Source organism: Eptesicus fuscus, chromosome 9, assembly GCF_027574615.1.
Source record: "Eptesicus fuscus isolate TK198812 chromosome 9, DD_ASM_mEF_20220401, whole genome shotgun sequence".
Taxonomy (NCBI): domain Eukaryota; kingdom Metazoa; phylum Chordata; class Mammalia; order Chiroptera; family Vespertilionidae; genus Eptesicus; species Eptesicus fuscus.
Genome location: NC_072481.1, coordinates 48,681,450 through 48,708,231, shown reverse-complemented (window position 1 = coordinate 48,708,231; position 26,782 = coordinate 48,681,450). Strand labels below are relative to the sequence as shown.

The window sequence follows — 26,782 nt, the reverse complement described above, 5'->3', positions numbered from 1 at the left end:
TGACCGGAATCGAACCTGGGACCCTTGAGTCCGAAGGCCGACGCTCCATCCACTGAGCCAAACCGGTTAGGGCTGTATCACCCACATATAAGCTTTCTTTTAAGTGATTAGAAAAAAAAACTTAACAATTCACCAACTATATATTAGACTCTTACCACATGCTGTTAAGCAGCTAGAAATATAATAGGGGACAAACATAGATACAGCCTCTGCCATGAAACTTACATTCTAGTGGGAATAAATGAAACTGCATGGGCAGAGAGGAGAAAGCTTCCTGAGACAGACAATCTCTATCTAGGTGGAAAAAATTTGTTTCATTGTATTTAAGAGGTGAATCATGCATTGCATTGCATTTTGTGACATTCATTCTGTTGATTAGGATTAGGCTCAACTGTAAGAGTAAATTAACAGGCTCATATTTTTCTCTTATAAAAGTCCATGGTGAGCAGTCCACGGCATTCTAGAAGCTCTACTCCACAAAGTCTTCAGAGACCCAACCTTCTCCATCCATAATATACTCTGTACACATGCTGCCCCTCCATCAACATACACACATTCCCCCCAAATCGTTTGCAGAATCCAAGGAATCAGCATTTTTAACAAGCATATCAGGTGACTCTAATGCAGGTGGTGTATAACCCATCTGAGAAATCCTGATGTAGGAGAATGTGGAAAAAGAGGATAAAGTGGCTCCTAAACACTTGCTGAGAGAAATAAAATTACTTCTAAGAATCTGCCAACAGGATCCAACACTTTGGACAAGACCCTTTAACGCTTGGATCTTAGTTTTTGTCATTTGAGAAATGAGATTTACTGCCAATTTCTAAAATCCCATAAGTGTATAATCATGATCTAAACATAACCAGGATTCTTTTTTTTTTTCATTGTTCTAAGTATTACAGATGCCCCCTTTGTTACCACCCATTGACCCACTCCTGCCCCCTCCCAGACCTTCACCACATTATTGTCTTTATCCAGGGGTTACCCATATATGCATGTAAGTTCTTTAGTTATCTCTTCTGGTCCCCTACCCCTTCCCTCTGAGAATCTTCAGTCTGTTGCATGCTTCCATGTCCCTGGATCTATTTTGTTTGTCAGTTTATTTTGTTCACTAGATCCCACATATGAGTGAGATCATGTGATGCTTGTTTTTCTCTGACTGGCTTATTTCACTTAGCAGAATATTCTTCATATCCCACCACATTATCTCAAAGGGTAAGCGATCCTACCTTTTACAGCTGCATAGTATTCCATTGTATAAATGTACCACTCTCAGCAAAGTGAGAATACAGGGATCATACCTCAACATAATAAAGGCCATATCTGTCAAACCTACAGCCAACATCATACTCAACAGTCAGAAACTAGAATCCTTTCCCCTAAGAACAGGAACAAGACAGGGTGGTCCACTTTCACCACTTTTATTCAACCAAGTACTAGAAGTTCTAGCCACAGCCATCAGACATAAAGAAAACATAAAAGGCATCCAAATTCAAAAGGAAGAAGTAAAACTGTCATTATTCGCAGATGACATGATATTGTACATAGAAAACCTCCACCAAAAAACTAGATTTATTAAATGAATTCGGCAATGTAGCAGGATACAAAATTAACACCCAGAAATCGATGGCATTTCTATCCACCAATAATGAACTCTCAGAAAGAGAAACTTTAAAAGCAATTCCATTTACCACCGCAACAAAAAAATTAAGATACCTGGCAATAAACTTAACCAAGGAGGTAAAAGATCTGTACTCAGAAAACTATAGGACATTGAAAAAAGAAATAGAGGAAGACACAAAAATGTGGAAAAATATACTGTGGTCATGGATTGGAAGAATTAACATCATTAAAATGTCCATACTACCCAAAGCAATCTACAGCTTGAGTGCAATCCCTACTAAAATACCAACAGCATATTTCACAGACCTAGAACAAATACTTCAAAAATGTATATGGAAAAAGACCCTGAATAGCCGCAGCAATCTTGAGAAAGAAGAACAAACTTGGAGGGATCACAATACCGGATATCAAGCTATACTACAAAGTCACTGTAATTAAAACTGCTTGGTCCTGGCACAAGAACAGGCATATAGATCAATGGAACAGAACACAGACCCCAGAAATTGACCCAAACCATTACCTAAATTAATATTTGACAAATGAGGCAAGACCATACAATGAAGTAAAGACAGTCTCTTCAATAAATGGTTTTGGGATAATTGCACAAGTACATGCAAAGAAAATGAAACTAGACAACCAAATTACACCATACAGAAGAATAAACTCAAAATGGATAAAAGACTTAAATGTAAGTTGTGAAATCACAAAAATCCTAAAAGAAAATGTAGGCAGCAAAATCTCAAGACATCTTTCATAGCAATATGTTTGCTGATACATCTCCTAGGGCAAGGGAAACAAAGGAGAAAATAAACAAATGGGGCTACATCAAAATAAAAAGCTGCTGCACAGCAAAAGAAACCAACATCAAAATGAAAAGGAAACCCATTGTTTGGGAGAACATATTTGCCAATGATAAATATATAAAGTACTCAAAACATATAAGCAAAATATCTAAAGTACTCATACAACTCAAGAAAAGGAAGACAAAAAATCCAATTAAAAAATGGGAAGACAGGAATAGACACTTCTCCAAAGAGGACACTTCTCCATACAAATGGCCATGAGACATATGAAAAAAATGCTCAACATCACTAATCATCAGAGAGATGCAAATTAAAATGACAATGAAGTATCACCTCACACCTGTCAAAATGGCTACCATCAACAAATGACAAATGCTGGCAAGGATGTGGAGAAAAGGGAATCCTAGTGCACTGCTGGTGGGAATGGAGACTGGTGCAGCCATTATGGAAAACACTGTGGAGTTTCCTCAAAAAATTAAAAATGGAACTGCCATTTGACCCAGTGATCCCACTTCTAGGAATATATCCTAAGAAACCTGAAATACCAATCAGAAAGGATATATGCACCCCTATGTTCACAGCAACATTATTTACAATAGCCAAGATCTGGAAACAGCTCAATTGCCCATCAGTAGATGAGTGGATTCTTATAAAGATGCTAGTGACCTGGTGCACAAATTCCTACACATTGAAAGGAAATTAATTAGAAGAAATATTTTAATATCGCTATTCGCCCTTTCTCTATAATAGAAATGTCAACCAAATTCACTATTGACAATGACAGATCAAAACATATGCATGCGATTGGCGCCAGCAAGAGCTTTATATGTACCATGCATGGGCAAGTCAACTTAGCCTTTTATATATAGAGAATAAAGTTGCTTAATTAGACCTGCTGTCTGATTTAGCTAAACTTTTTTCAGCTCAGTGAAGTACCCCAACTTCTCTTTCAGGTAATTGCCAGCAACACAGCAGTAAATATCAACACGGAGCACATTATGATTGTAGATCACGCAGGGAGAACAAAGGGTAAAATATATTCTGCACAGTGAGAAAACCTGAAGTCATTTTCAAGGTCCACCATTTCTTACTTCTTTTCAGTCAGGTCAAGTTTCCAAGCTTTCTAAATCTCCATTTTCCGGCTAATGAAAAGAAAATAGGATCCCACCGAGTCTCCTACCTACCTACCTACTCCAGGACTTCTGTGAGGATCAAATGAGATGAGGCATGGGAAAATGCTTCACAGACATTTGGTATAGTATGAAGTGTTTCTACCTGGTTATAAAGCAAGTCCTGTTCCTGGGCTGAAGAAACTGCAAGGAGGCTAGTCGTGGCTAGGGAGAGGAAGCCAGGCGTTGCTCTGTGACGTCATTACCTGGATGGAGGGAAGGACACTTAGCATATTAGCCTTTTATATAGATAGAAGAAGACTAGAGGCCCGATGCACGAAATTCACGCAAGAGTAGGCCTTCCTTCCCCTGGCTGCCGGCACCAGCTTCCCTCTGGAAGCCGGGACCTGGGCTTCCCTCACAGCCCTGGCTTCCTCCCAAAGGACGTCCAGTGTAATTAGCATATTATGCTTTTATTATTATAGGTGGTAAGTAGATTTTCTTAGGGGAAGCAATTTGGCAAGTTTCACATAACCTTCCCCAAGTCCTAACTGTGTGTACTTATGAAAATCGCCTCATGCACCGAATAATGGGGCAAAGGGGTAAACCTACATTTCTGCACTGGGGAGAATGGAATTACGGCACCTGCGTAAAGGTACCGGGGTGACGGTACTGCAACAAACACCACGGGAGTTTTTTTAGAAGCAAAACCAAGGGGTTTTTCGGGTGAAAACTATGCCTCTGGGATGCGGCGTTGTTTTGCATGCTAACCACGACTCAAGATCCTTGAATAGCCAGGGTTTGCTTTTTCTTTTCAATTTCCAAATTCCCTTAAACCAAAGGCTGGGCTTCCAACAATCCGGTCTGGGACGAAACCCGCCTCACCCTTCCTGAGTGTGGGAACTTGACTCCGCCTCGCCCAGGACCTGGAGAGGGAGAATGGAACAGCTCCAAGGAAGGCGGGTGAGGCCGGGAAGCCGATCCACCAGCCCGGCGCCCAGCCGAGCGGTCAGTACCAGGTCCCAGGCACCGGCGCCGAAATGCCTCCGCCGCCCACGCCCGCAGCGCCGGGTCGGCGGCGCGTCACGTGACCGGAGGCGTAGCCAATCAGCGCAGCCACTGCGTTATTCAAATCGGCGGCGCGGCCCGCGGACGGCCTTGCCACACAGCCGGCTGGACCGTAGGGTAACCTTCCACCGCCATGCCCCGCGCCCCGCGCTGACACACCTCCGGGCCCGGAGGGCGGAAGGCATGGAGAATCGGAGTGTGCCTCCGGGGCCTTATCGGGCCACCAAGCTGGTAAGCATAGTCCGCCGGGGGGATGGCCGCCACCATGTTTACGGGAGAGTGTTCCTAGTTGTACCTGGGCGGAGGGATGGCGCCCGGAGCCGCTGGGTGCGCTGGAAGGAGAATGAAAAAAAAAAAAGCATTAAGCGGGGGGTGGGGGGTCGCGGAACCGCTGCGGGGCAAGTCTGCCCCCCTCGGTTGCCCCGGGCACCCCGCGAAGGCGCAGCCTACTCCCGCCTTGTTAGGGGCTCCTGCCCGGCTGCTGCGGGCGGCCCTGGAACGTCCGAGGGCAGCCGCTCCCCGCGCCTGGTTTCCTTCGTCCACAGGCGCCGAGAAGAAGTCCTCTGAGTCCCACGGCTTTGCGGGGTCAGCCTGGGCGCCGGCCCGAACCTGGCGGGTCCGTGTGGCTGGCTCTGTCGCATTTAAGGCGGGACGGACCAGCCGAATGCCAGTAGGTAACAGCTGACCCTGTCAAAACCAACAAACCCGGGGTATGTGAGGTACCAGCCGGAACACCGCTGGCACCTCGCGGGGTCTGTGCCCGCCCCTGGTTATGTGACATTGGGAGAGTCCCCTAACTTCTGGAGCCTCAGTGTCCGTCCAGGTAAAGTGGGGCTTGATAATACATGTCCACCCTGTGATAGTTCTGGGGAGGACATGTATGTGGAAGTGTGTTATGATGTGTAGAATTAAGAAACAACTTACCGAGGGGATCGGTGGCAGCTCGGGATGGGTGTTGAAGAAGGAAGTGAAATGTGGAGGTGCGGGAAGAAGAGAAGAATGCGGACCTTGTGTTTTCTGCGGGGAGATTTTGCGTTGTGGTGCTGGGGCCACGTAGGTTAGTTAGATACATGGTCACACAGCGAGCAGTGGCTCGGCTGGGCTTACAGATAAGATTTCTTGACCTCTGGAAGACTGTCCAAATAAAAAGTGTGTGTTTGGTCTACACCACCACCACCACGTTCGTGCTCCACCTTAGAGGTGTCACTTTCAGGTTTGTGTCTTTTTGGAAAATGTGTCTTTTAAAAATGTGGATATATCACAGTGTCATTAAATACACAATGGACTTAAAATTTACTTAATTCACCCCATCTGTTCCATGTTCAATACTGGAATCTTCGCATAAGAGATACTATAGTAAATATATAAGCTATTTTAGTATTAAAGGTGTTTTACCAGTGAAACTACGGCCTGCCATGAGTTTTGTTTCTGGCCAGCATGGTAGTTACAAGCTCCGGTGCTAGAGTCAATCAAGCCTGGGTTAGAATACGTGGGTTCATCACTGAGCTGTGTGACATTGGTCAAATTATTAAATCTCTCTGTGCTTCTCCTCTAAAATTGGGATAATAATGTTCATAGAATTGCAAGAATTAAAGTGAAATGATTAATGTAAAACATAGCGTCCGAAACAAATGCTACCACCATACTATTAATATTAATTGAAGATTTTTTTTTATAAACCACAGGAATAAATCCTCTATTGAGGACTAAAGGACAGGTTCATTGCAGCTCTTCGTTATTACTAGGTTTCCTAAATAAGCCAACCAGCCAATGAAGCGCTTTTATTCAAAAAACTTACATGAAAATATTATCACAACAGTAGGATTAATTAAAATAAATCTGTATGAGGTATCAAATTTTCTATGGCACCAATAAGGTGAATGATTTCATGAAATTTTATGATGTAATCAGATGTAAATGAAAGAATTTCCTTTGTCTAATTTATTTTAAATCAGTAAGAGATTTCATTTTTGTTAATTTTTAAAAATATTTTACTTCTTTTGCAGTGGAATGAAGTTACCACATCTTTCCGAGCAGGAATGCCTCTAAGAAAACACAGGCAACACTTTAAAAAATATGGCAATTGTTTCACAGCAGGAGAAGCAGTGGATTGGCTTTATGACCTATTAAGAAATAATAATAATTTTGGTCCTGAAGTAACAAGGCAACAGACTATCCAACTATTGAGAAAATTTCTTAAGAATCATGTAATTGAAGATATCAAAGGGAAATGGGGATCAGAAAATCTTTATGACAACAGTCAGCTATTCAGGTACTGAATAAAGAAATAACTGGAAAACTAAATTACTTAAAGTTTAACTCCACTTCTAGTATACTTTTACTAAAACAGCAGCTTCTTTAGAAGTAGTTATATTTTCTGTAGAGAACTGTGCTTAGTCTACTAATAATTAAGACCATTTAGAAGTTAAAGTTAATAGCTGCACAATTCACACTTTTAAAATGTTAGATAGCATATATAATAAAATAGGGAATTGGGAGTAAAGTGAGATATTAGCACTTCTGAAAGCTCTATAACATTTTAAGGATAGATCATTATTAACCTTTAATTTCATAGATTTAAAAATTACAAGACAAATTGTCACAGGTCCTTGCCTTCAAGTACCATGATCTTATATAATTTAAGAATGCATGTGATAAATATTAGCAGACTTTAACAAATAACAGAAGAAATATACCACTGGTTAAAGAGAATAATTAAGTATTTATTGTGTATCAGAGACCCTGCTTTATGACTTACATGTTTTCTTATTTAATCACTGTAATAGTTAAGAAGGGTAAGTGTTAGCTCCTTTTTACAGATGCGGAAGCTGAGACCATGCTGTAACAAATCATGTTACCTCTGTCCGAATATGTTCCTCCACCTTGAAACACTGCACCCATTTATCAAACTACTTAAATACATTTCTCATGTCAGCTCTATTGTAGCCTGTTTCCGTGGAGCCTTGCTGAGTCTCAGGCCACATAATTGCTTTTTCTCTCATGCACCCAGGATTCTTTGTTATATTTCCCTTAAACTAGGTCTTCGGATTCTAATATCCACGCTTTTTTTCTCTGCAGAATTGGTACTTTTCAAATGAAATATCTTAGAAATGGATTCTTGCCTATGTGATCAAAGATGACTTACGCCGTACAAATAAACTGCAATAAGGGGCATGTGAACAGTTCATTTTGTATAACACTCTAGAAATCTTTCCTCTTTTAAGTACTCCTTGGTCACCTTGGTGGGCTCCTTTGCTGCTGCTCATCCTTTAGTTGTTACTGGTTTGCAAGTCCCTAGACTTTTCTTCACCTCTCTCCCCGTGTAATCTTATGCTATGCCTTCACCTACTTTTTCTTACGACTTGCAAAACTCCAACCAAAATATCTCTCCTGAGTTTTAGCTCCCTTTTTTTGTTTTCCTATTAGGCACTTCAAATATAGCAAATAGAAAATCACTATCATCTCAAAATATAAATTTTGTTTTATATTTATATCTGAAAGAATGGCACTGTCTTCCCTTGGATACCTTGACTCCCTTTCTTCTCCCCTTTAAATATGATTTAATTATAAAACGATTTCTATTGTGCTGCCTCAGTAGTTCTCTGTTCTGTCCACTTTTCTCTCCACTAAGAATGTTCTTTTTGTTAGACCATTATTCTCTCTTAACTGGAATTCTACATAACTCTTCAACTAGACCCTCTGCCTTAGTATTTTACAATAGCAACTACAAAGTACATAATAAAGTTTTCCAAAAATGTAGAAGACCTTCCTGGGGGAAATTATAAAATTGAAGATAATAAATGGAGAAGGATGTCCTCTTCATGAATGAGAAGACCTGGTAAAATAGTCGCTTTTTCATAAATTGATAAATTCAGTGCATTTTTATTCAAGACCTCTATATAATTGTTTTTGTTGAATTTGACAAGCAGATTTTAAAGTTTATTTAATAATGTAAAGGTCCAAGGCAATTTTGAAGAACAAGGAGGGAAGAATTGCCTTAACCTGGTGTCTGGGCTTAAATTAAGTTAATAAAATTAAGAACTGAGAATACAAACCCATACATATATGAGAACTTAGAATAACATATATGAATTAAATAACTATATATGAAAATACAACTCTAGTGATATAATATAAGAAAATATTTTAGGATGGAGGAATAAGAAAGAACTTTTAAGGTGACTTAAAAACTTATGCATAAATTAAATGTATGATAAAAGATACCACTGAATGAAAAAATACCAAACCATATACTGTTTTTGTATGTTTATTAAAAGTATAAAAACATGAACAAGAAAGAAATATGCTAACTATAGATTAATGATTTCCCTTAGGAAGAGAAATATAGAATAAGCAAATAATTTCTTTCATTAAAAAAAAAAAAAAGAAGATGCCCTGGCTGGTGTTGCTGAATGGTTAGAGCGTGGGCCCATGCACCGAAAGGTTGTGCATTTGATTCCTGTCAAGGGCAAGTACCTAGGTTTCAGGTTCGCTTCCTGCCCCTGTTAGGGAGGCAACCAGTCATGTCTCTCTCAGGTCATGTTTCTCCTTTTCCCTCTCCCTCCATCCCTTCTACCTTCTACTCTCTCTGAAAAGCAATGGAAAAAATATCCTCAAGTAAGGATTAAAAAAACACTTAATGAAGTATTTGGTTAAATGTTAATTGCATTGGTTGATGGTTACATACATAGATGTTTTATATTTTCTGTATATTTTTTTTTGTATCTTTGAAATATTTATATTAAAATGAAAGGGGAAAGCTATATAATAAAAAAAAGTGGCCCGGCTGGTGTGGTTGAATGTCGACCCATGAGCCAAAAGGTCCCCAGTTCAATTCCCAGTGGGGTCACATGCCCAGGTTCTGGGCACAATCCCCAGGGGCGGGGAGGGGGGTGTGTGCAGGAGGAAGCCAATCAATGTTTCTTTTTCATTGATGTTCTATCTCTCCCTTCCTCTCTCTCTAAAATCAATAAAAACATTAAAAAAAAAAAGTAACAGAGACCAACTTCTGGAAATTAGAGCAATCACAAAGGACAGAAAATATATAGAAGTTAGATAACTTGGGGAAAATATTAGAAAATGTAACATTCTAAATTATTTTATATGTAAATGATACCTCCCCAACATAATTGATTTAATAATAACCTTGAATTATCCAGAAATAAATTTAAAATAGCCAGTGTACTAAAGAAAGCAGGAAACTATTAAAATAACTTCAAAGGTTTAATGGGAAAATCTACGTAGACTGTTTATTCCTTGATAATGTAAATCAGTTTTTATGCGATTTTTAAGATAAATAAGTAGTAAGTTGTTTCTGATCTACATTATTTAATTTGCTTATTATTCTTAAATCAGATTTCCTGCAAGTTCTCCACTTAAAACTCTTCCACGAAGGCATCCAGAATTAAGAAAAAACAGCATAGAGAACTTTTCCAAAGATAAAGACAGTATTTTTAAGTTACGAAACTTATCTCGTAGAACTCCTAAAAAGCATGGATTACAATTCTCTCAGGTAAAACATCCTTTTTACTAATCACTAGTTTTAATATAACTACTATGTGCTTAATAATAGAATCATTAAAAGTAAATGATTTTTTAATATTTTTAGCCAGTATTTGACACTCTTAACTTTAATTATACTTTAAAAATGTATGGAACTCATAGAAACAGTAATAAAAAGTGGTAGAGAGACATACTTGAAATAGTAGTTGTATGATTTAAGCATGTTTTATTTCAAATTTATTTGAGGGTGATTTGCCCAACTGCAAAACCAAAAGCTTTATGTTACATTATTTTATCAGGTAACACCTCATAGATCCTCATGGAGTGGTGTTAATTCAAGATATCCTTAATTTGAGCATAACATATTAACCCAAAGTAATTCTCTTTTCAGGAAAATACTGAAAACATGAACTGTGAAATAATCAATGAAGATCAAGAAAACTCAGTTGATAATAAAGAAATAAGCCAGAAAGATATTGAAGAAGTTTGGAGATACATTATTCTGAACTAGTAAGCTAAAATAAACCAAGTTCCACAGATGTTTAGAATTTTAATTTTCCTTTTTTCATCCATATATGCTAATGCAAAAGAGCAGTTTAGTTCTCAAAGCTTAGAACTTAACCTGTATATGTATTTCTTAGGGTGTTTTTTTTTTTTGCTATAATTCTAGTAGAATAGAAATAGAATGTTTTCAGTATGATTTGGTGTGTTGTTTTTTAACTGTAGCTGTATATTGGAGTCTATATTGGAATCCTTAAAAGTTATAAAAATAAATGTTTTTAAAGTTAGATACTAAATATAAGCTTTCAAAGTTTGGTTTCAGGAAAAACAAAAACAGTATACTCTGAGGGCTTTATTTGTTTGCCAAACCCTTTCATATATATATTCTATTGTACTTATTTTATGGAGGAAAAATATTTGTGTTCTTTCTCCTATTTAGCCTGCAAACCATTTTAGGGGTGTCATCCCTGGAAGAAGTCATAAACCCAAAACAAGTGATTCCTCAATATATAATGTACAACATGACCAATACAAGTAAACATGGAGTAGTTGTACTACAAGACAAGTCAGGTTCGTATCAATAAAAGAAGTTGGACTCTTTTTAAACTTGCGAACAAAGGTAATAGCTATTGTGGGGGTGCACAGAGACCACAATGTAGGATGCAGAACAGTTTAATTGAAAGAGCATCAGGGACACTATTGCTTTATCATGGGTGCTTTAGCAATCACAGTGGAATATTTTTTAAGTGAATATCATATAATATTATTTTAGCTCTTAGGATAGATTCATGATTTTTTTTTTTAATGGCACAGTTAAACATCCAAAAAAGGTATCTATATATATAAAAGCCTAAGTGACCGAATGACCCATCAAGCGGTCACTATGACGAGCACTGACCACCAGGGTACAGATGCTCAACGCACATAATTGGGCTCTCTCCTGTCTGGATTGGGCCTGTGAGGATGGGGCCAAAAGCAGCTCTCTGACATCCCCGAGGGGTCCTGGATTGCAGGAGGGTGCAGGCCAGGCCTAGGGACCCCATCAGTGCACAAATCTGTGCACCAGGCCTCTAGTACAAATATAATTAAAACCATTGATTAGTCACATTTTATTGAAGACCTATAATGTGCCAGGCATTGTCCCCCAAGATTTAGTGATGAACAAGAGGGAAATGGCCATGCCTTCCTGGAGCTTACATGAGCATATAAATTTAAAGGGGTCAAGACATATGCAAAACTGAAGTAACACAATAAAATAAGTCCAATCTCTCAACACCAGTACTCTAAAGAGCTCTGGCTTTGTATTATGTATATATTTTTTATGTTATATATATTTATATAATGTATTGATTTAAGATATAGGAAAATCAGGGAGATAATTCAAGGCAGAGACATTAGAAAACATAAAAAATATATCAAGAAATGTACTCAAAATGTCTTTTTTTTTTTTTTATCCTCATGGGAAGATATGTTTATTGATTTTTGAGAGAGAGGAAAGGAGAAGGAGAGAGAAACATCAATCAGTTGCCTCCCATATGCACCCTGATGGGGAATCAAACCCCAAACTTAGGTATGTGCCATTATCGGGAATCGAACCTGTGACCTTCTGGTGCACAGGATGGTGTTCCAATCAACTGAGCCATCCACCCAGGGCTTGATAATTTTTTAATAATCAATTGCTATCTATGGAATTAATTGAAATGCCATTACTTTGAGTTTCTTTTTGTATGCAAGAACTTGGAGGTTTTAATTGTAGGAGCAAATAGTAAATGTCAAAACTTAAGAGTTATGTTACATATGCATTTGGCTTTGGACCATTCCAATGGTTCATTCTGTAAAGTTACAGTATATGTTCTTATCCAAGCTTTCTATTCTTTATAACTATAAACTTTTCAAGTCAAGTGTTTGTATGGTTTTTATGTTTGTATAAAAAAACTGCTAGATTTTATGCAGCATATTTCAATTGGTGACAATGAGAAGATTTGAAGCAGACCTCACTATGAAAGCACACTAATATTCAAATATACCTTGTTTCAATTATAGGTCTCTCTCCAATCAGTAATATTAATACAGTACAGCTATAGTCAGAACAGAAATGAGGATAAAGAAAAGGTAGTGGTAATGGGTAGAGATTAATGTTAATTTATTTCCTAACCATCTCCCATAAAAAAACTAATCCTTGATTTGAGGGTAAGTATTAAGTTTTAAATATACTATCAAAAACGTTGTGAATTAACTAAACAATGTTTATATTTTTTTTATGTGTAGATGATCTTCCTCATTGGGTATTATCTGCCATGAAGTGCCTAGCAAATTGTAAGTTAAATAAATATATATGTTTTATATTGATAGTATTTAATAAGAACAGAGAAATGTTTTTAAATAATGTATTAAATTTCTGATCAAATTAAGGCATATAATGTATTTTGATGTTTAAATGAAAATCTAGTAGAACTGGTTACATTTATTTCCATATGGAGTATGCTATAGAGCCCTTAATTTTTTCTTTGCAGATGGTGTTTTATAATTCAAGCCCATAATTTATGGCTCAATTTTCATAAATCATAAAATCATAGGCTAGAAGATCTCAAATGATTTTTTGGTATAATCTACATCAGTTGTCTCAGTAAGAATCAGAGTTCAAATAGTAACTTGTAAGTAAAGCAGCTTATAAATGGAAAGTTTCAATCAGAAATGAAGTCTCATTAAATCCACTTCAAACCCCTTGACATTGTACACAGCTTGAACATTCAGGTGTTCCATGAACAAGCTTCTACTCTATCGGATATACCAGGGATAGTCAACGGGTGTGCTACAAGAATTTTTAAAACATGCAATACCTGACTATTTTGTCAGGGCACTGACCTCTTTGCCCTTAAATTGTCAAATAAAAAAATGATAATAGTCAACAGAGGAATAGCCATTTGGTGTGAATGCCCTCTCTGACCATAAATGTAGTAGTGTTGTATCTTATTGGGCACATCTCATAATAAGGTTGTGTCTGATAGGTTAATTCTTGGTATCAGAAATCCTTATATACTTAATTTTTTTTAAAGTTACTTTGAGAAAAAGAAGAAAAAAATTACTTTGGAGCAAAAAGGATAGGTAATTTTTTTTTTTTTTTTGTAAGTCAATCAAAAGTATACCTATATTTTTTTGTGAGATCTGCAAAAAGTATATTTTATGGTGTGCTGCAGAATTTTAATGATTAGTTTATGTGTAGATGAAACAGGTTGAAAATTGCCGGGATATACTAATGGGACTTTTGTGAAAAAAAGATCTGTTACTAATCAGCAAATTATTTTTTAACATTGTCATAAGCTTTTTCACAGCGATCAGTGTTAACTGATTTTTATAATTTAAGATTCCAATCAGGTACAAAACCCTAATTGCTTTCAAAAGCAATTTTAAAAATTTACAGAGGTGTGTGAGTCTAAATCATCAAAAGTTAAGTTATATTTTAATATTTTGTTGTAAAGGTATTTTTCTAGTCTTTATAAAATTACTATTTTATTAATGTTCAATATAAGTATATATTCCCTTGTTGTCCACTGGGTGTCAATATGACAAAATAACAGAACAATGAAGTAAATAATGTATGTTATAGAAAGATTTTATTTATTAAATCTAAGTAAAGATCTTGGTGATAATCTTAAAATTTTTGAGTTTTCCTTTCTACCTTCCCCCTACCTCACTGCCCTCCACTCTCATAACTTGACTCATGGTTTGCAGGTCAGATAAGCATACTTCCAGGTATTTCTCTGATGCTCCATCTTGAGAGATTTGTCTTCCCTTTATTCCCAGTCCATGTTATACCTAAATGATACCAAAAATGTAATTTACTGAATTCCACTTTAATGACAGTATATGTAGCCAAGTATTAAGACTTTTACTTGTTATTTAATCCCCCTCAGTTATCCTGTCACATATAAGAATTAGTGGTCAGTATACTATTACATTTTTTTTTCTAGAAAGAAAACTATGGCTTAGAAAAGTTTTCTAATGCATAGATTCTCTAACTATAAATAGTATAGTTTTAATTCCAGTAAAATATTTCATCTTAGAAAATTTCTATTGCTTATCAACTTTTTATTCTACATATTAAGAATATTTCTTATATCCTCCTTAGAAAAATATTTTGCCCTACATAAAACCCATATTAGCCTTTATGCTATTAAATGTGTGTGTAATATATGATTTGTTTTCTTTAATCCTTTTTTAGTGTGTGTACTCACACATGTGGAGCCATACAAAAGTTTAGAAACAGAAATAAGAAATCATTTGTATTTGGGAAGAGAAGGATTTTAACTTGAAAGATAGCATGCTGACTCTCAGACTTGAATGTATATCACAATCACTAGGGAAAATTTGCCAAAGATTCTGATTCAGTTGATTCAACCTGTCAGGAATCTTTTTTTTTAACTATGCCTCCAGATCCTTAGGGCAAGCCCAGATCAGTGTTTAGAAACTACTAGATTAATAAAGCAGAAGCAAACATTTCTCGGTCAGTAATTCCAACCTCTACCTCCATAGATTCTCATCTGTATAGAGGAGTTTATATTTTTAATGGGCACATTGGATGATTCTCATTATATAGTTCATGGACCACACTTGAAATGTTGGACCTCAAGGTCCTGGATGCTGCTTTCACTTTACATTGCTCTAAGTAAGGCAAGCATGTCAAACTCAAAGGCTAACGTGGGCCAAATAAACAAGGTTTAAGTTTATGTGGGCCACAAAAAAACAAAAGTTTCAATTTTCATAGAAATGTAGGTTTATTTCAATAGAGACATGCTGAATACAATGGCTGAAAAAAATGAGCAATCATTAACATAAAATAATAGAACATTTTAATAAAAATTAATATTTTTTCTTGAGAATTAACTTACCAGACACTGAATAATAAGCATAATGCAAATAAACCTATTTTTCTTGTTCTCCAAAAGCAAAATATTTCCTATTGCACACACCAAGTAAGTCAGTCCAACACTAATGACATGGCAATCGGCTGCTAAAATATTCGCTGCTAGTATTAGTGGAGAGAAATGGTGTGCTTGCGCATAAGGGAAATGAATGCAACACTATTATAGTAATTAGCAAACGTTGTAGTTCGTGACTATTAATTATGTGTAACAGGATATTGTAAAAATTAAGTTACGAAATTTTTAGTGAAACATTTCTTACATAACGTTGTATTGGCTAGGCCACAGAAATGTTCGTTGTGGGCCGCATGCAGCCCTTGGGCCGCAAGTTTGACATGCTTGCTCTAAGGTCTAATTCTACCTTTGCCACCAAGGGCTCTTTTATCTGGATCAAGTTACTCTGAGCTTCATTCTCCTCATCTATAACATGAGATCAGATCTTATTTCTGAGGAAAACACTATGAGTAGGCATGCTTATTTCAATAACGTTTAGCTAATGAAACAAATGTAAACATATTGTTTAAACTTGTTAAGGTTATGTTTCATGTCAGGCAAAATTTATTCATGAAAATGTAAGACAATTTGTAGGAATTATTTGCTGTATCCAAATATACTTTGTTTTTTAAAATGAATTGTAGTAAAATTTCATTAACATAAACTTCCCTAATGCTTTTTAAATATATTTCCAATTTTGCTTTATATGCAGTTTTCCAGGCTTATAGATATTTAAAAAATGGTAGTAATTGCAGTAATTTCTGCTGAAAAGACGATGAGAAGGAATGAGGTGTGCACAACTCTTAAAATGTTTGAACTGTGACAGAATTTGTTATTAAACATAGTTCCTTCATGAAACACAGGTTTCATATTTTTATAAGTATATTTAAAAATCTTTTTATAAATATTGCTTATATTTTTTTGCCTTTTCTTAGGGCCAAGAAGTAATGATATGACTAATCCAACTTATGTTGGATTTGAACGAGATGTATTTAGAACAATTGCAGATTATTTTCTAGATCTCCCTGAACCTCTACTTACCTTTGAATATTATGAATTATTTGTGAACATTTTGGGTATGTATGGATTTTACTTATTGTTTAAATTTATTTCATTAAAGTTTTCAAGTCTCCCATAATTTAAAATATCAAAAAGTATAGTATAGGTAAATATGAAGGCAGCAAGCCATAACTTATTTTTAAATTCAAGAATACCGATTTCTGTTGTGTTGTTTTCTAATAATTCAGATACATCAATCCAACACCAATTCTCCACATCAATCGGGTGTCCTACAATTCAATTTATTTTTGACACTAGCCAAGACCCCATAAGTTAAAGAAAAAGTCTGATACAGATTACCCATTGTTAGTGTAGACTCCACAGATTAAGGGCTGAGTTCCACAAGGCTGCTCTAACTTCAGGCACTATCTGCAAATGAGGTCCTCAGGCTTACTCACTCTCCACCCTTCCCGCACCCCTGGCTAACTACCAATTCAGGGGTTAGCATGAAACCCCTCAGGTTGAATAATTCACTACAGGAACTCAGAACTCTGGGAAGTGCTTTACTTAATGATTACGATGTGTTATAAAGGATGCAGGTCTGAAAGAGCCAAATGGGTAAGTAATGGGCTGTGCAGAGCTTCCATGCCCTCTCCAGGAGTGCCACCCTCCTAAGCACATCTGTGTGCTCACCAACCCGTAAGCTTCCTTAAACTTATTGTTTCAGAGTTTAACTGAGGTTTCATTACATAGTCATGATTGATTAATTCATTCGTTGGTCATTGGTGGTTACATTACTTCTCCAACCCCCTCAGGGAGGTCTGAGTTAAGGCTGAGGATTCCAAACTTCTAAACAAGGCCAGCCCTAAATCCTCTCATTAGCATAAACTCAGATTGCTCTAATAGGCTTATATGAATAACAGAAGATTCCTTTCACTCCAGAAATTCCAAGGATTTTAGGAGCTCTCTGCCAAGAACAAAGATCAAATATATATTTTATTATACTATATGTTCGTTATAATTAAGAGCTTTCTAATACTTTTAGACTGTGAGCAGATAGTTTAATGTATTTGACTCAATCCATTAAATTCAATTGTTGAAATAAATTTTAGTTATTGGTATCACAAATTGAAAACCTCTGGTCAGTCTTGCACTTTGTAACTGAATGTTGCATGTGTCCTGTTTAAGTGGCTTGTGAATTCAGCAACTGCTATTTGTATTATACTAACAATATGTACTGTAGTGATGCCTTATTTTTTTAACTTTACTGTTGTTTTTATTTTATTTTTGTCCACTGTCATACAGTTGCATCTTAATTTTTGTTTCATTTCCTGGTAGTTGTTTGTGGCTACATCACATTTTCAGATAGACCCAGTGGGATACATAAAATCCAAGATGATCTACAATCTTCAAAAATCCTTCACTTAAACAGTTTGAATTCCTTCAAATCAACTGAGTGTCTTCTTCTCAGTCTGCTTCGTAAAGACAAAAACAAAGAAGAATCAAATACTACTGAGAGACTGCAGATAAGCGATCACGGATTTCAAGAAAAATGTGTTAAGAAAATGCAGCTAGTTGATTTAAAAAACAGAAGAGCCAGTGCTAATGACATAATAGGAGGAAGCTGTCATAATTTAATAGGCTTAAGTAGTATGCATGCTCTATCCTCTAACATCAAACCAAGGTGCTATTCTTTAGAAGGAATTATAGATTTGCCAGGGAGTTCACGTAAAGAGGTCTCCAATATCATCCATCAATCTATTCTGAACATAGAAGGACAAAATAAACAATTTTTAGAGTCTGAGATCAAACAGGAATCCATAATGAATCTTCATTCAGAGGAAAGTATTCAAAAGCCACTCTGTGTTGGTTTTAAGAGAACCTCTACTATGACTGTTCAAGACCAAGAGGAGTTATATAATGGGAAAAGCAAGTCAAAACAGCTTTGTAGATCTCAGAGTTTACTTTTAAGAAGTAGTACGAGGAGGAATAGTTATGTCAATATGCCAGTGGCTGAAATTATCATGAAACCAAATCTTGGACAAGGCAGCACAAGTGTGCAAACAGCTATGGAAGGTGATCATGGAGAGTCTAGTGCCACAATCAATAAGAGACTCTGCAAAAGTACAATAGAACTTTCAGGAAATTCTTTACCTTCAGCCTCTTCTATGTTGACTGGCACACAAAGTAAGGTTGATGCTTTCATTGCACGTAATATTAACTTTTAGTGTTTACTAACTATTTTTGCTTACCTGGCTTTTCTTCTCTGAAATTGCTTTTTTTCTCCCTCCTAAAGGAAAGTTTCTTACTGTAAAAGACTTGTGATATAACCAAGACTTATACTACTTACCTAAAGCACTTTCTTTTTTTCATTTTCACTTATTTTGACTCACTTTAGTTGTAATAACTGTAGGATGTTAATAAATAAGTTATGAAGAAATTAATGAGAATCTTAATCATGCTTTTGAGGAATGCGGAAATTTCTAGGAATAGTTAAAAGAAATGAAATATCGAAATATTATTTTACTTTCTTTAAATAACTCCATATGCTAATAGTATGAAAGCAACTAATGTTATTATTTTTTTCGGTGTTGGGGACTTTGCTTTCTAGGTTTGCTACAACCTCATTTAGAGAGGGTTGCCATCAATGCACTACAGTTATGTTGCTTGTTACTTCCCCCACCAAATCGTAGAAAGCTTCAACTTCTAATGCGCATGATTTCTCGGATGAGTCAAAATGTTGATATGCCCCAACTTCATGATGCAATGGGTACAAGATCACTGGTAAGTTGATTTCTTAAGGAAAGAATAAGCCCTGGTTCATAAACCAAAAAAAAAAAAAAAAACATCTAAAAGTACTACTTGAGTGATGTCGTGGTCTTGACATCCTAGTTTCTTAGGTTAGAAATGCTCTTAAAAGTTTAACATTTCCTAGAAATAAAATGTTGACATATTAACCCTTTGTGCCCAGTCTGTTAACTTTCACATCTTGATCTTTGGTCTGAGGATTTTGCCTCTTCACTCATCTGGTATCACTTCATAGTCAGACCATATTATATTGCCTTGCGTCAATTCAGTTTGGTGGGAAGGAAGAGGAGATGTAGGTATTGTTGGAAGCTTACGGGCACTAACTCTGAAGCAGAAAGTTAGTGGAAATGCAGGTATAGTAAGTCTAAGGGTTTCAGAGATTGTGGTAAGTTGTATTTGATAAATTATGTGAATTAGAATGGCACATCATTGTGGTCAAGGAGTTGAAAGAAACTAGTGTAGCCATCTCAGGTTCTAGTATATGAGAATGAGGGCAGAGGTATTTATGTGCAGATATTGATTGTAGTATGAACTCTTAAATCTAATCTTCCCTCCCCTCCCCTCCCCTTCCTTCTCTCTTCTCTTCTCTTCTCTTCTCTTCTCTTCTCTTCTCTTCTCTCTTCTCTTCTCTTCTCTTCTCTTCTCTCAAGAGCTAACTCTTCCTCACAATGGAGCTTCAATTTACAAGAGGTTTTTGTACCAAGAAATTTGGAGCTATGCTCTATTTTTCCACTCATTAGGGACAGTTCTCTTACAATGATAGATCTAATATAAGGAGGAATAATTATTCTTGAGTAATTGTAGCACCATCTTTTGAAAGAAGATATTTTGTGAAAATAATTTAAGAGGCATGAGTAGGAAGTGGATAATTTTATTTTTACACTTTTTGAGTGTGAGGTTATGGGACATCTGAGTAAAATTTATCCAGCAGAATGTTGGAAATGTGAGCCTGGTGAAGAAAGTTCAGGGCAGAAGGCAGATTTTTGGAAGAGGTAGTAGTTGAAGCTATGAGAGTAAATGAGCTCTACAAAGCTGAGAGAGAAGAATAAAACACTGAGGACTAAGCTTTGGAAGGAGATAGGAAACCTGCCTCACATGCAGGAATAAAACCAAAAATGTTTCAATTCAGTATGCTCATCATATATTATGTGAAAAATACTTCAAACAGAATCCTGATATTCTAATTATTTTAGAATGAGGTGTGTGTATGTGTATGTGTGTGACTTATATAAACTAGTGAGTTACTCGGTGTACCGGTTAATAATGCGGATTTTATAATCAGAGAAAACACGATAATTTCAAGAGAAACATCAAAAGTGCTTTATGCAAAGTTATGTCCATTGCTAGATACACATTTCCCCCATCTTTCAGGTAATTTGTGGATACCCGTCCCAATAGAACTTTTCTTGTTTTGAGGAAAACCATTCAGAGACCCAGTTTTCTACTTCTTCGTACGTTTTGAAGTGCTGCTCAGAAAGTGCGTGTGCCATCTATCTGAACAAGTGGTAATCTGAAGGAGCAGTCTGGTGAATATGGCAAGTGGGTTAAAACTTCTCAGGCAAGATCTTTTTTTTTTTTTTATATATATTTTTATTGATTTCAGAGAGGAAGAGAAGGAGAGAGAGATAGAAATATCAATAATGAGAGAGAATCATTGATCGGCTACCTCCTGCACACCCCCTACTGGGGATCAAGCCTACCACCTGGGCATGTGCCCTTGACTGGAATCGAACCCGGGACCCTTCAGTCCACAGGCCAACACTATCCACTGACCCAGGCAAGATCTTTTAATGTGTCTGTAACTGGTTTTGAAGTGTGTGATGGTGCGTTATCATGAAGCAAAATTACTTTGCCGTGTCTTCTGCCCCATTCTGGTTGTTTCACGGTCAAAGCGTGGTTCAAATTGATTATTTGTTGTTGGTAGCAATCAGTATTAATGGTTTCACCTAGTTTTAGAAGCTCATAATACACCACACCTTCCTAATCGCACCAAATGCAGAGCATTGTCTTCTTTCAGAAGCGATTTCGCCTTGCAGTCGATGTTGATGGTTGACCTGGATCAACACATGATTTTGTGCATTTGGGATTCTCAAAAAAAATCCACTTTTCATCGCCAGTCACAATCTGATGCAAAAAAGACTTTCTTTTGTGCCGTTGAAGCAACATTTTACTGATGACTTTTCTGTTTTCCATTTGTCTTTCATTCAGTTGATATGGCACCCATTTTCCTTCTTTTAAAATCTTCCCATTACTTGTAAACAATCAGAAATTGTTTGCTGAGCAACGTTTAATCTTTCTGCAAGTTGCTTTTGAGTTTGACACACATCTTCATCCAATAATGCTTGTAATTGTTGGTCTTCAAACTTTTTCTGTTGACCTGGACGTTTTTTGTCTTTCACATCAAAATCATCACTTTTAAAGCACTTAAACCAGCGTTCAGAAGTATCTTGAGATGGAGCATGTTCACCTTAAGCTTCCCGAAGTATACGATAACTTTCAGCAGCACTTTTCTTCAAAATAATGAATTAAAACTTCCCACAAATGCTCTTTTATTGGCACGAAATTCGACATTTTTAAGCGTAAAAATATCTGTGGTGTTAACACCTTCAGCAAATTTGACATAAAGTTTTGAAGCTTGCTGTCAAAACAAAATAGCATGCATATCAAATGGCATATATATCAACATATGTGTAACTCCATCTATCGATAATAATCCGCATTATTAACCGGTGTAATGAGTATATGGATATGAAAGAGTAAATGAGCTCCGAAATATAAAATGTATTCCAGAATTTGAAGACTCTTTGTAACCATTAACATTTATGTGTTATACTAGAGCCCAATGCACGAAATTTGTGCAAGAGTAGGCCTTCCTTCCCCCGGCTGCCAGCACTGGCTTCCCTCTGGCACCCGGGACCCAGGCTTCCCTCACAGCCCTGGCTTCATCTGGAAGGTCGTTCGGTCTAATTTGCATATTACACTTTTATTATTATAGACAGTCTCCTGGTTTGTGTTTTTGTGAGATTCTCTAATAGTCTTTAAGCAACATATCTATATGGTATTAATGGGACCTATGGTGTTTGCTGACAAAATTGTGACAAAGTTAAAAGCTAAGCCTTTCATAATGGAATTATATTAAGGAAACACATAACAAATACTTTAAAAAGAAGAGTAGACATGCTTACCTTTCTAATAAAATTATTTTTCTCATTTTTAATCTGAAGCCTGCTTATGTGCTACCCAGAAATTACTGATATTCTAACTTATATAAAACCTTAGGTTTTTAAATTCACATCTCTTAATATGTTTTTAGATGATACACACTTTTTCTCGGTGTGTGCTATGCTGTGCCGAAGAAGTGGATCTTGATGAGCTTCTTGCTGCAAGATTAGTTTCTTTCTTAATGGATCATCATCAGGAAATTCTTCAAGTACCCTCTTACTTACAGACTGCAGTGGAGAAACATCTTGACTACTTAAAAAGGGGCCTTGTATGTATTATAAGTCAAAATTACCTGCATTAGGTGCTCTCCTTCCCAGGTGCACACCCCGCGCCATTCCCTTCCTCCAACCCCTTCCCTCCCCGCTAGGTGCCTCACCTTTACCTTCCATAGGGCCCTTCCGTTGCCTCTATAACTTGTTTCCTAAGCCCACTTCTTATACGAATTACTTCTTCTACCTCTGTGGTTTTTCTAAGAAATATTCTCTTATAGTTTGAAACAAACAAAAATATCCTCTGCATTAAGTCAGTTGCAAGTGGCAAACTCATGTCAAACTAGCCTAGTCAGAATGGAACACTTTATCAGCTCACATTAATAACCTCTAAAAGTCAGGACTATAGACAGAATCTGGGGACTCAAATAGCAATAGGACTCTCTCTTCATCCTTCCATCTCTTATTTCCATTTTGGTCCTGTATTTGACAAATGGCCCTTTAACATGATGGGAGTATGGCTGATTAAAGCTCTTGAGTTACAAACTTAGGTTTGCAATCCAAAGGAAAAAAGAGCAAACCTCCATCTCCAATTTGAAAAGTTCTTAGTATGGACTCTGGCCCAGTCTAGGTTAAATGCATATCCTTTGGGTGATTGAGAGTGAGTAGCTTGGAGGGAGGATCTTGTTCTTCAAAAAAGGTCAGGATTGTGAGGGTACAATGGGGAGGAACTGTTTACAAGGAGTAGAGAAGGAGTACTGAGCAGCCAAAAACAACAGATGTCTACTACATTCAGTCTTTGGCTACCCAGCACATACATTCATGTTTCTTCCCATACATACCATTCTAATATTGCTCTGGCTTACAATTACAACTATCCCCTATATTTTTTTTTTTTCCAACAGGATGTTATGGACTCAGCCCATGCCATTGAACCTCAAAAACAGTAGAAGAGTACTTTTAACTGTTACTATGTCAAACATTCATGTTTTAAGATGCATTAAAATACTACTTCAGTTGTTATTGTTTTGTAGTTAAAATAATAAAATCCATGATTAATAGTTACAATGATGATAGCTACTTTTATTTAATACTTTTTGTGTGCTAAACGCTTTTTACCTATTATTTCATGTAATCGGGATATTTTACAGACTAAGAAAAGTTAAATGCTTACTGAATCAAAGCTGGTAGGTAATGGAGCTGAAATTTAAACCTTAAAGTATTGAATGTTTGGTGGCAAAATAATAGATACTAAAAGCCATCAAAAGAACACTTTCTCAAATAGGAACATGACCAGAATTAATAGACTTTGTATCATTTTGTTCACTACAGATTAAAAATCCTGGAGATGGACTGATTGCTCCATTGCCAACATATTCATACTGTAAGCAGATTAGTGCTCAGGAGTTTGATGAACAAAAAGTTTCTACCTCTCAAGATGCAATTGCAGAACTTTTGGAAAATATTATTAAAAGCAAGAGTTTGCCTTTAAAGGAGAAAAGGAAAAAACTAAAACAGGTAAGAGGATGAGCAAGTTCTCAATCATGTAAATAATTTTTAAAATGCTGTTGCTGATTATTAATAACACTTAGCATTTAATTTCTCATTTTAATATTTTTTAATTGTATATATAAGCTGCATATGACTACCTGCCTGATTTTACTCTTTGCTTTTAAATTTTAATAATAATAACAAGTACGCTCCTTTACTTCTAGTGTTCTGTATGATTATAGTTTGGATTAGGATGGTAAAACAATTACAAAATTCGGATTATATTACATAAATTTTTAGTGACTCATCATTACCATTTAGGATTTTTAGCTCTACATCAAGAACCAGTAACCACATGATTCTGATAAGTTCAATTTCAAGTCTCTGAAATATAATAGACCCCTGTGACCTTCATAGGCTTTATCAGTGGGAAGGAAGAAGATCTGGAGATTAGGGGGAGATTTAGCAGAATCTCCCCCTAATCCTAGAAAATTAATACTGAAATCTAAGAAATCTTACAGTGTACCTTTTATATATGAGAAAGCAGAGGGAGAACAAGGGTAAGTTGAAAGGTATTCATCTCTCTAATACAATCAAACCGTGTTTCTTTAATGTCTCCCATCTCCAACAGTTCTGTTCTGGGCCAAGTTGTGCATAAGAAAACTGTCTCAGTTGTCAACCAAAACTTCAGTTTTTGACCTGGCAGCCCATTCATGCTGATACCTCAGCATGACAAAAAGTGTCTCTCAGGCAGCAAACAAAGGAGAGAATGCTTTTGTTGCTGCGATGATTAGCACAATTTTAAAACATAAAGTGGCCATCAAGACTGCTAATGTTGCTAAGGATGTGAAAGTGCTCACAAAACAACAACCACAAGCAAATGAATAGGTAGAAAAACTTGTTGATTGGATAAAGGAAAAGCAGTTAGCAGGTGATAGCATTTTAGAGACAGTGGTATATGACAAATTCCTTTAAGGCTAGTAGGTGTGGTTCCATAAATTTAAGAAAAGGAGTGTTTATTTATAGATTAACAGTACTTAGACATGTACTGATATAAGAAAGGTTAAAATGGAATCATTTGGGGGTCTGGAATGGATTAATTCAATTTACATTATTTCTAATGGGAAAAAAATGATTCGGTTTTCAAACAAATCGCTTCTCAAATAGCCTTCTGGAACCTTGACTGAACTAAGTTCGAGAAATGAGGTTCCACTGTATGTCTTTGAGAAAGGCACGGAATTAATTTAAAATATATACTGGCTTCAGCTAGGATAATAATGTAAATACTCTCTAAATCCTTATGTCACTTTTAAGTTTCAGAAGGAATATCCACTGATATATCAGAAAAGATTTCCAACCACGGAAAGTGAAGCAGCACTTTTTGGTGACAAACCTACAATCAAACAACCAATGCTAATTTTAAGAAAACCAAAGTTGCGTAGTATGAGATACTAACTGTATTACAAATTATATAATACTTGTGGAACTTAAGTAAATAAAGCCATATCTAAGAATCCAGCTACTTTTTTAAAAAGGAAGTATATTTATTAATTAGTTTTTTCCTAAACAAAGCGCATTGTACAAGGAAGTGCCAAAATAGTTTTTATCAATGTGAGACTGCTAAGAAACTAGTGGATCCCAACTGAGAGAAAATAATAATAGGTGATACCAGATATTTTAACAGAAATCAATCCTTGTTTTTTTATGCAACTCTCTGGAAAAGCTATCATCATGTGTACTAAAATTGTATTTACTTGAATTTTCAAACTGACATGTTCAGCAAGATTAAGCTCTAATTCTGTTTTTAAAAGAAAACTCAGCATGTGTACATATGGATATTTGCTTAAAGAATTAGTTGTGTAGGGTCACTTTTGTTTTTAAGTTAAGAATGTGAAGAATATTTGAAAACTCAATGAATTCTCAACTGCTAAATATTGCACTCATATTATTTCTACTCTTGATCTATTTATAGATGTATGTGTTTTTAAAATGTGTATATATAAGACTTTGGTTTGCCTTAAAAATTTATCCTAACTGCTTCAGTCATTCATTTTTTTCAGTAAATATATAAGTATAAGACAATCATGTATTCATTCATAAGATATTTATTTAGCAACTACTATGAGCCTTTCATTATTTTAGGTATGGAGAGACAGTGATGAATAACATAAAACCTCTTCCCTTAGAGTATTTATTTTCTAATTAAGGGAGATACACCTAACAGATACTTAAAAAATAACAATACACCCACCCCCCAAAATCAGGTCATGGGGAGTCCTTCAGCTGAAGACTGACCTCTTTGATTATGAGACAGTTCTCTAAGCTAGTGTTTTGTATTTTTCAAACTGTTACATATTAGAATCACCTGGAGAGCTCTTAATAATGTATTCTTAGGCCCTACCTTATAATAATTAAATCCAAATTTTGAGGGATGGTATATAGCAGCGATTTTCAACCTTTTTCATCTCATGGCACACATTAACTATAATATTTCTGTGGCACAAAAATAATCTTATTTTTGCCAGTCTGAC

The 26,782-nt window shown here is 36.2% G+C and overlaps 1 protein-coding gene and 1 long non-coding RNA gene across 2 annotated transcripts in view; one reads left to right on the top strand and one right to left on the bottom strand.

The window, feature by feature from the left end:
- LOC129150283 (uncharacterized) overlaps positions 1-3,785 on the bottom strand; it is a 210,169-nt gene extending 206,384 nt beyond the window's left edge. Inside the window, exon 1 of the long non-coding RNA XR_008557024.1 lies at positions 3,702-3,785. This is a non-coding gene — a long non-coding RNA (uncharacterized LOC129150283). The remainder of the gene's footprint in view (positions 1-3,701) is intronic.
- Positions 3,786-4,780: 995 nt separating this feature from the next.
- Positions 4,781-25,816, top strand: DEPDC1 (DEP domain containing 1). The gene is made up of 12 exons (XM_008139424.3): positions 4,781-4,834; positions 6,610-6,875; positions 9,959-10,115; positions 10,497-10,615; positions 11,046-11,176; positions 12,875-12,922; positions 16,458-16,598; positions 17,860-18,708; positions 19,133-19,305; positions 22,643-22,819; positions 24,093-24,278; positions 25,566-25,816. The coding sequence occupies exons 1-12, from the start codon at positions 4,787-4,789 to the stop codon at positions 25,704-25,706; spliced, it is 2,436 nt and encodes an 811-aa protein (XP_008137646.2). The 5' UTR covers positions 4,781-4,786; the 3' UTR covers positions 25,707-25,816.
- The last annotated feature ends 966 nt before the right edge of the window (positions 25,817-26,782 follow it).

Bases quoted from the DNA above. Each gene is read 5' to 3' on its own strand.
- DEPDC1 (XM_008139424.3), top strand. From the start codon at position 4,787: ATGGAGAATCGGAGTGTGCCTCCGGGGCCTTATCGGGCCACCAAGCTG. The intron at 4,835-6,609 runs GTAAGCATAGTC...CTTCTTTTGCAG, and splicing joins CTTATCGGGCCACCAAGCTG to TGGAATGAAGTTACCACATC. The intron at 19,306-22,642 runs GTAAGTTGATTT...ATATGTTTTTAG, and splicing joins CAATGGGTACAAGATCACTG to ATGATACACACTTTTTCTCG.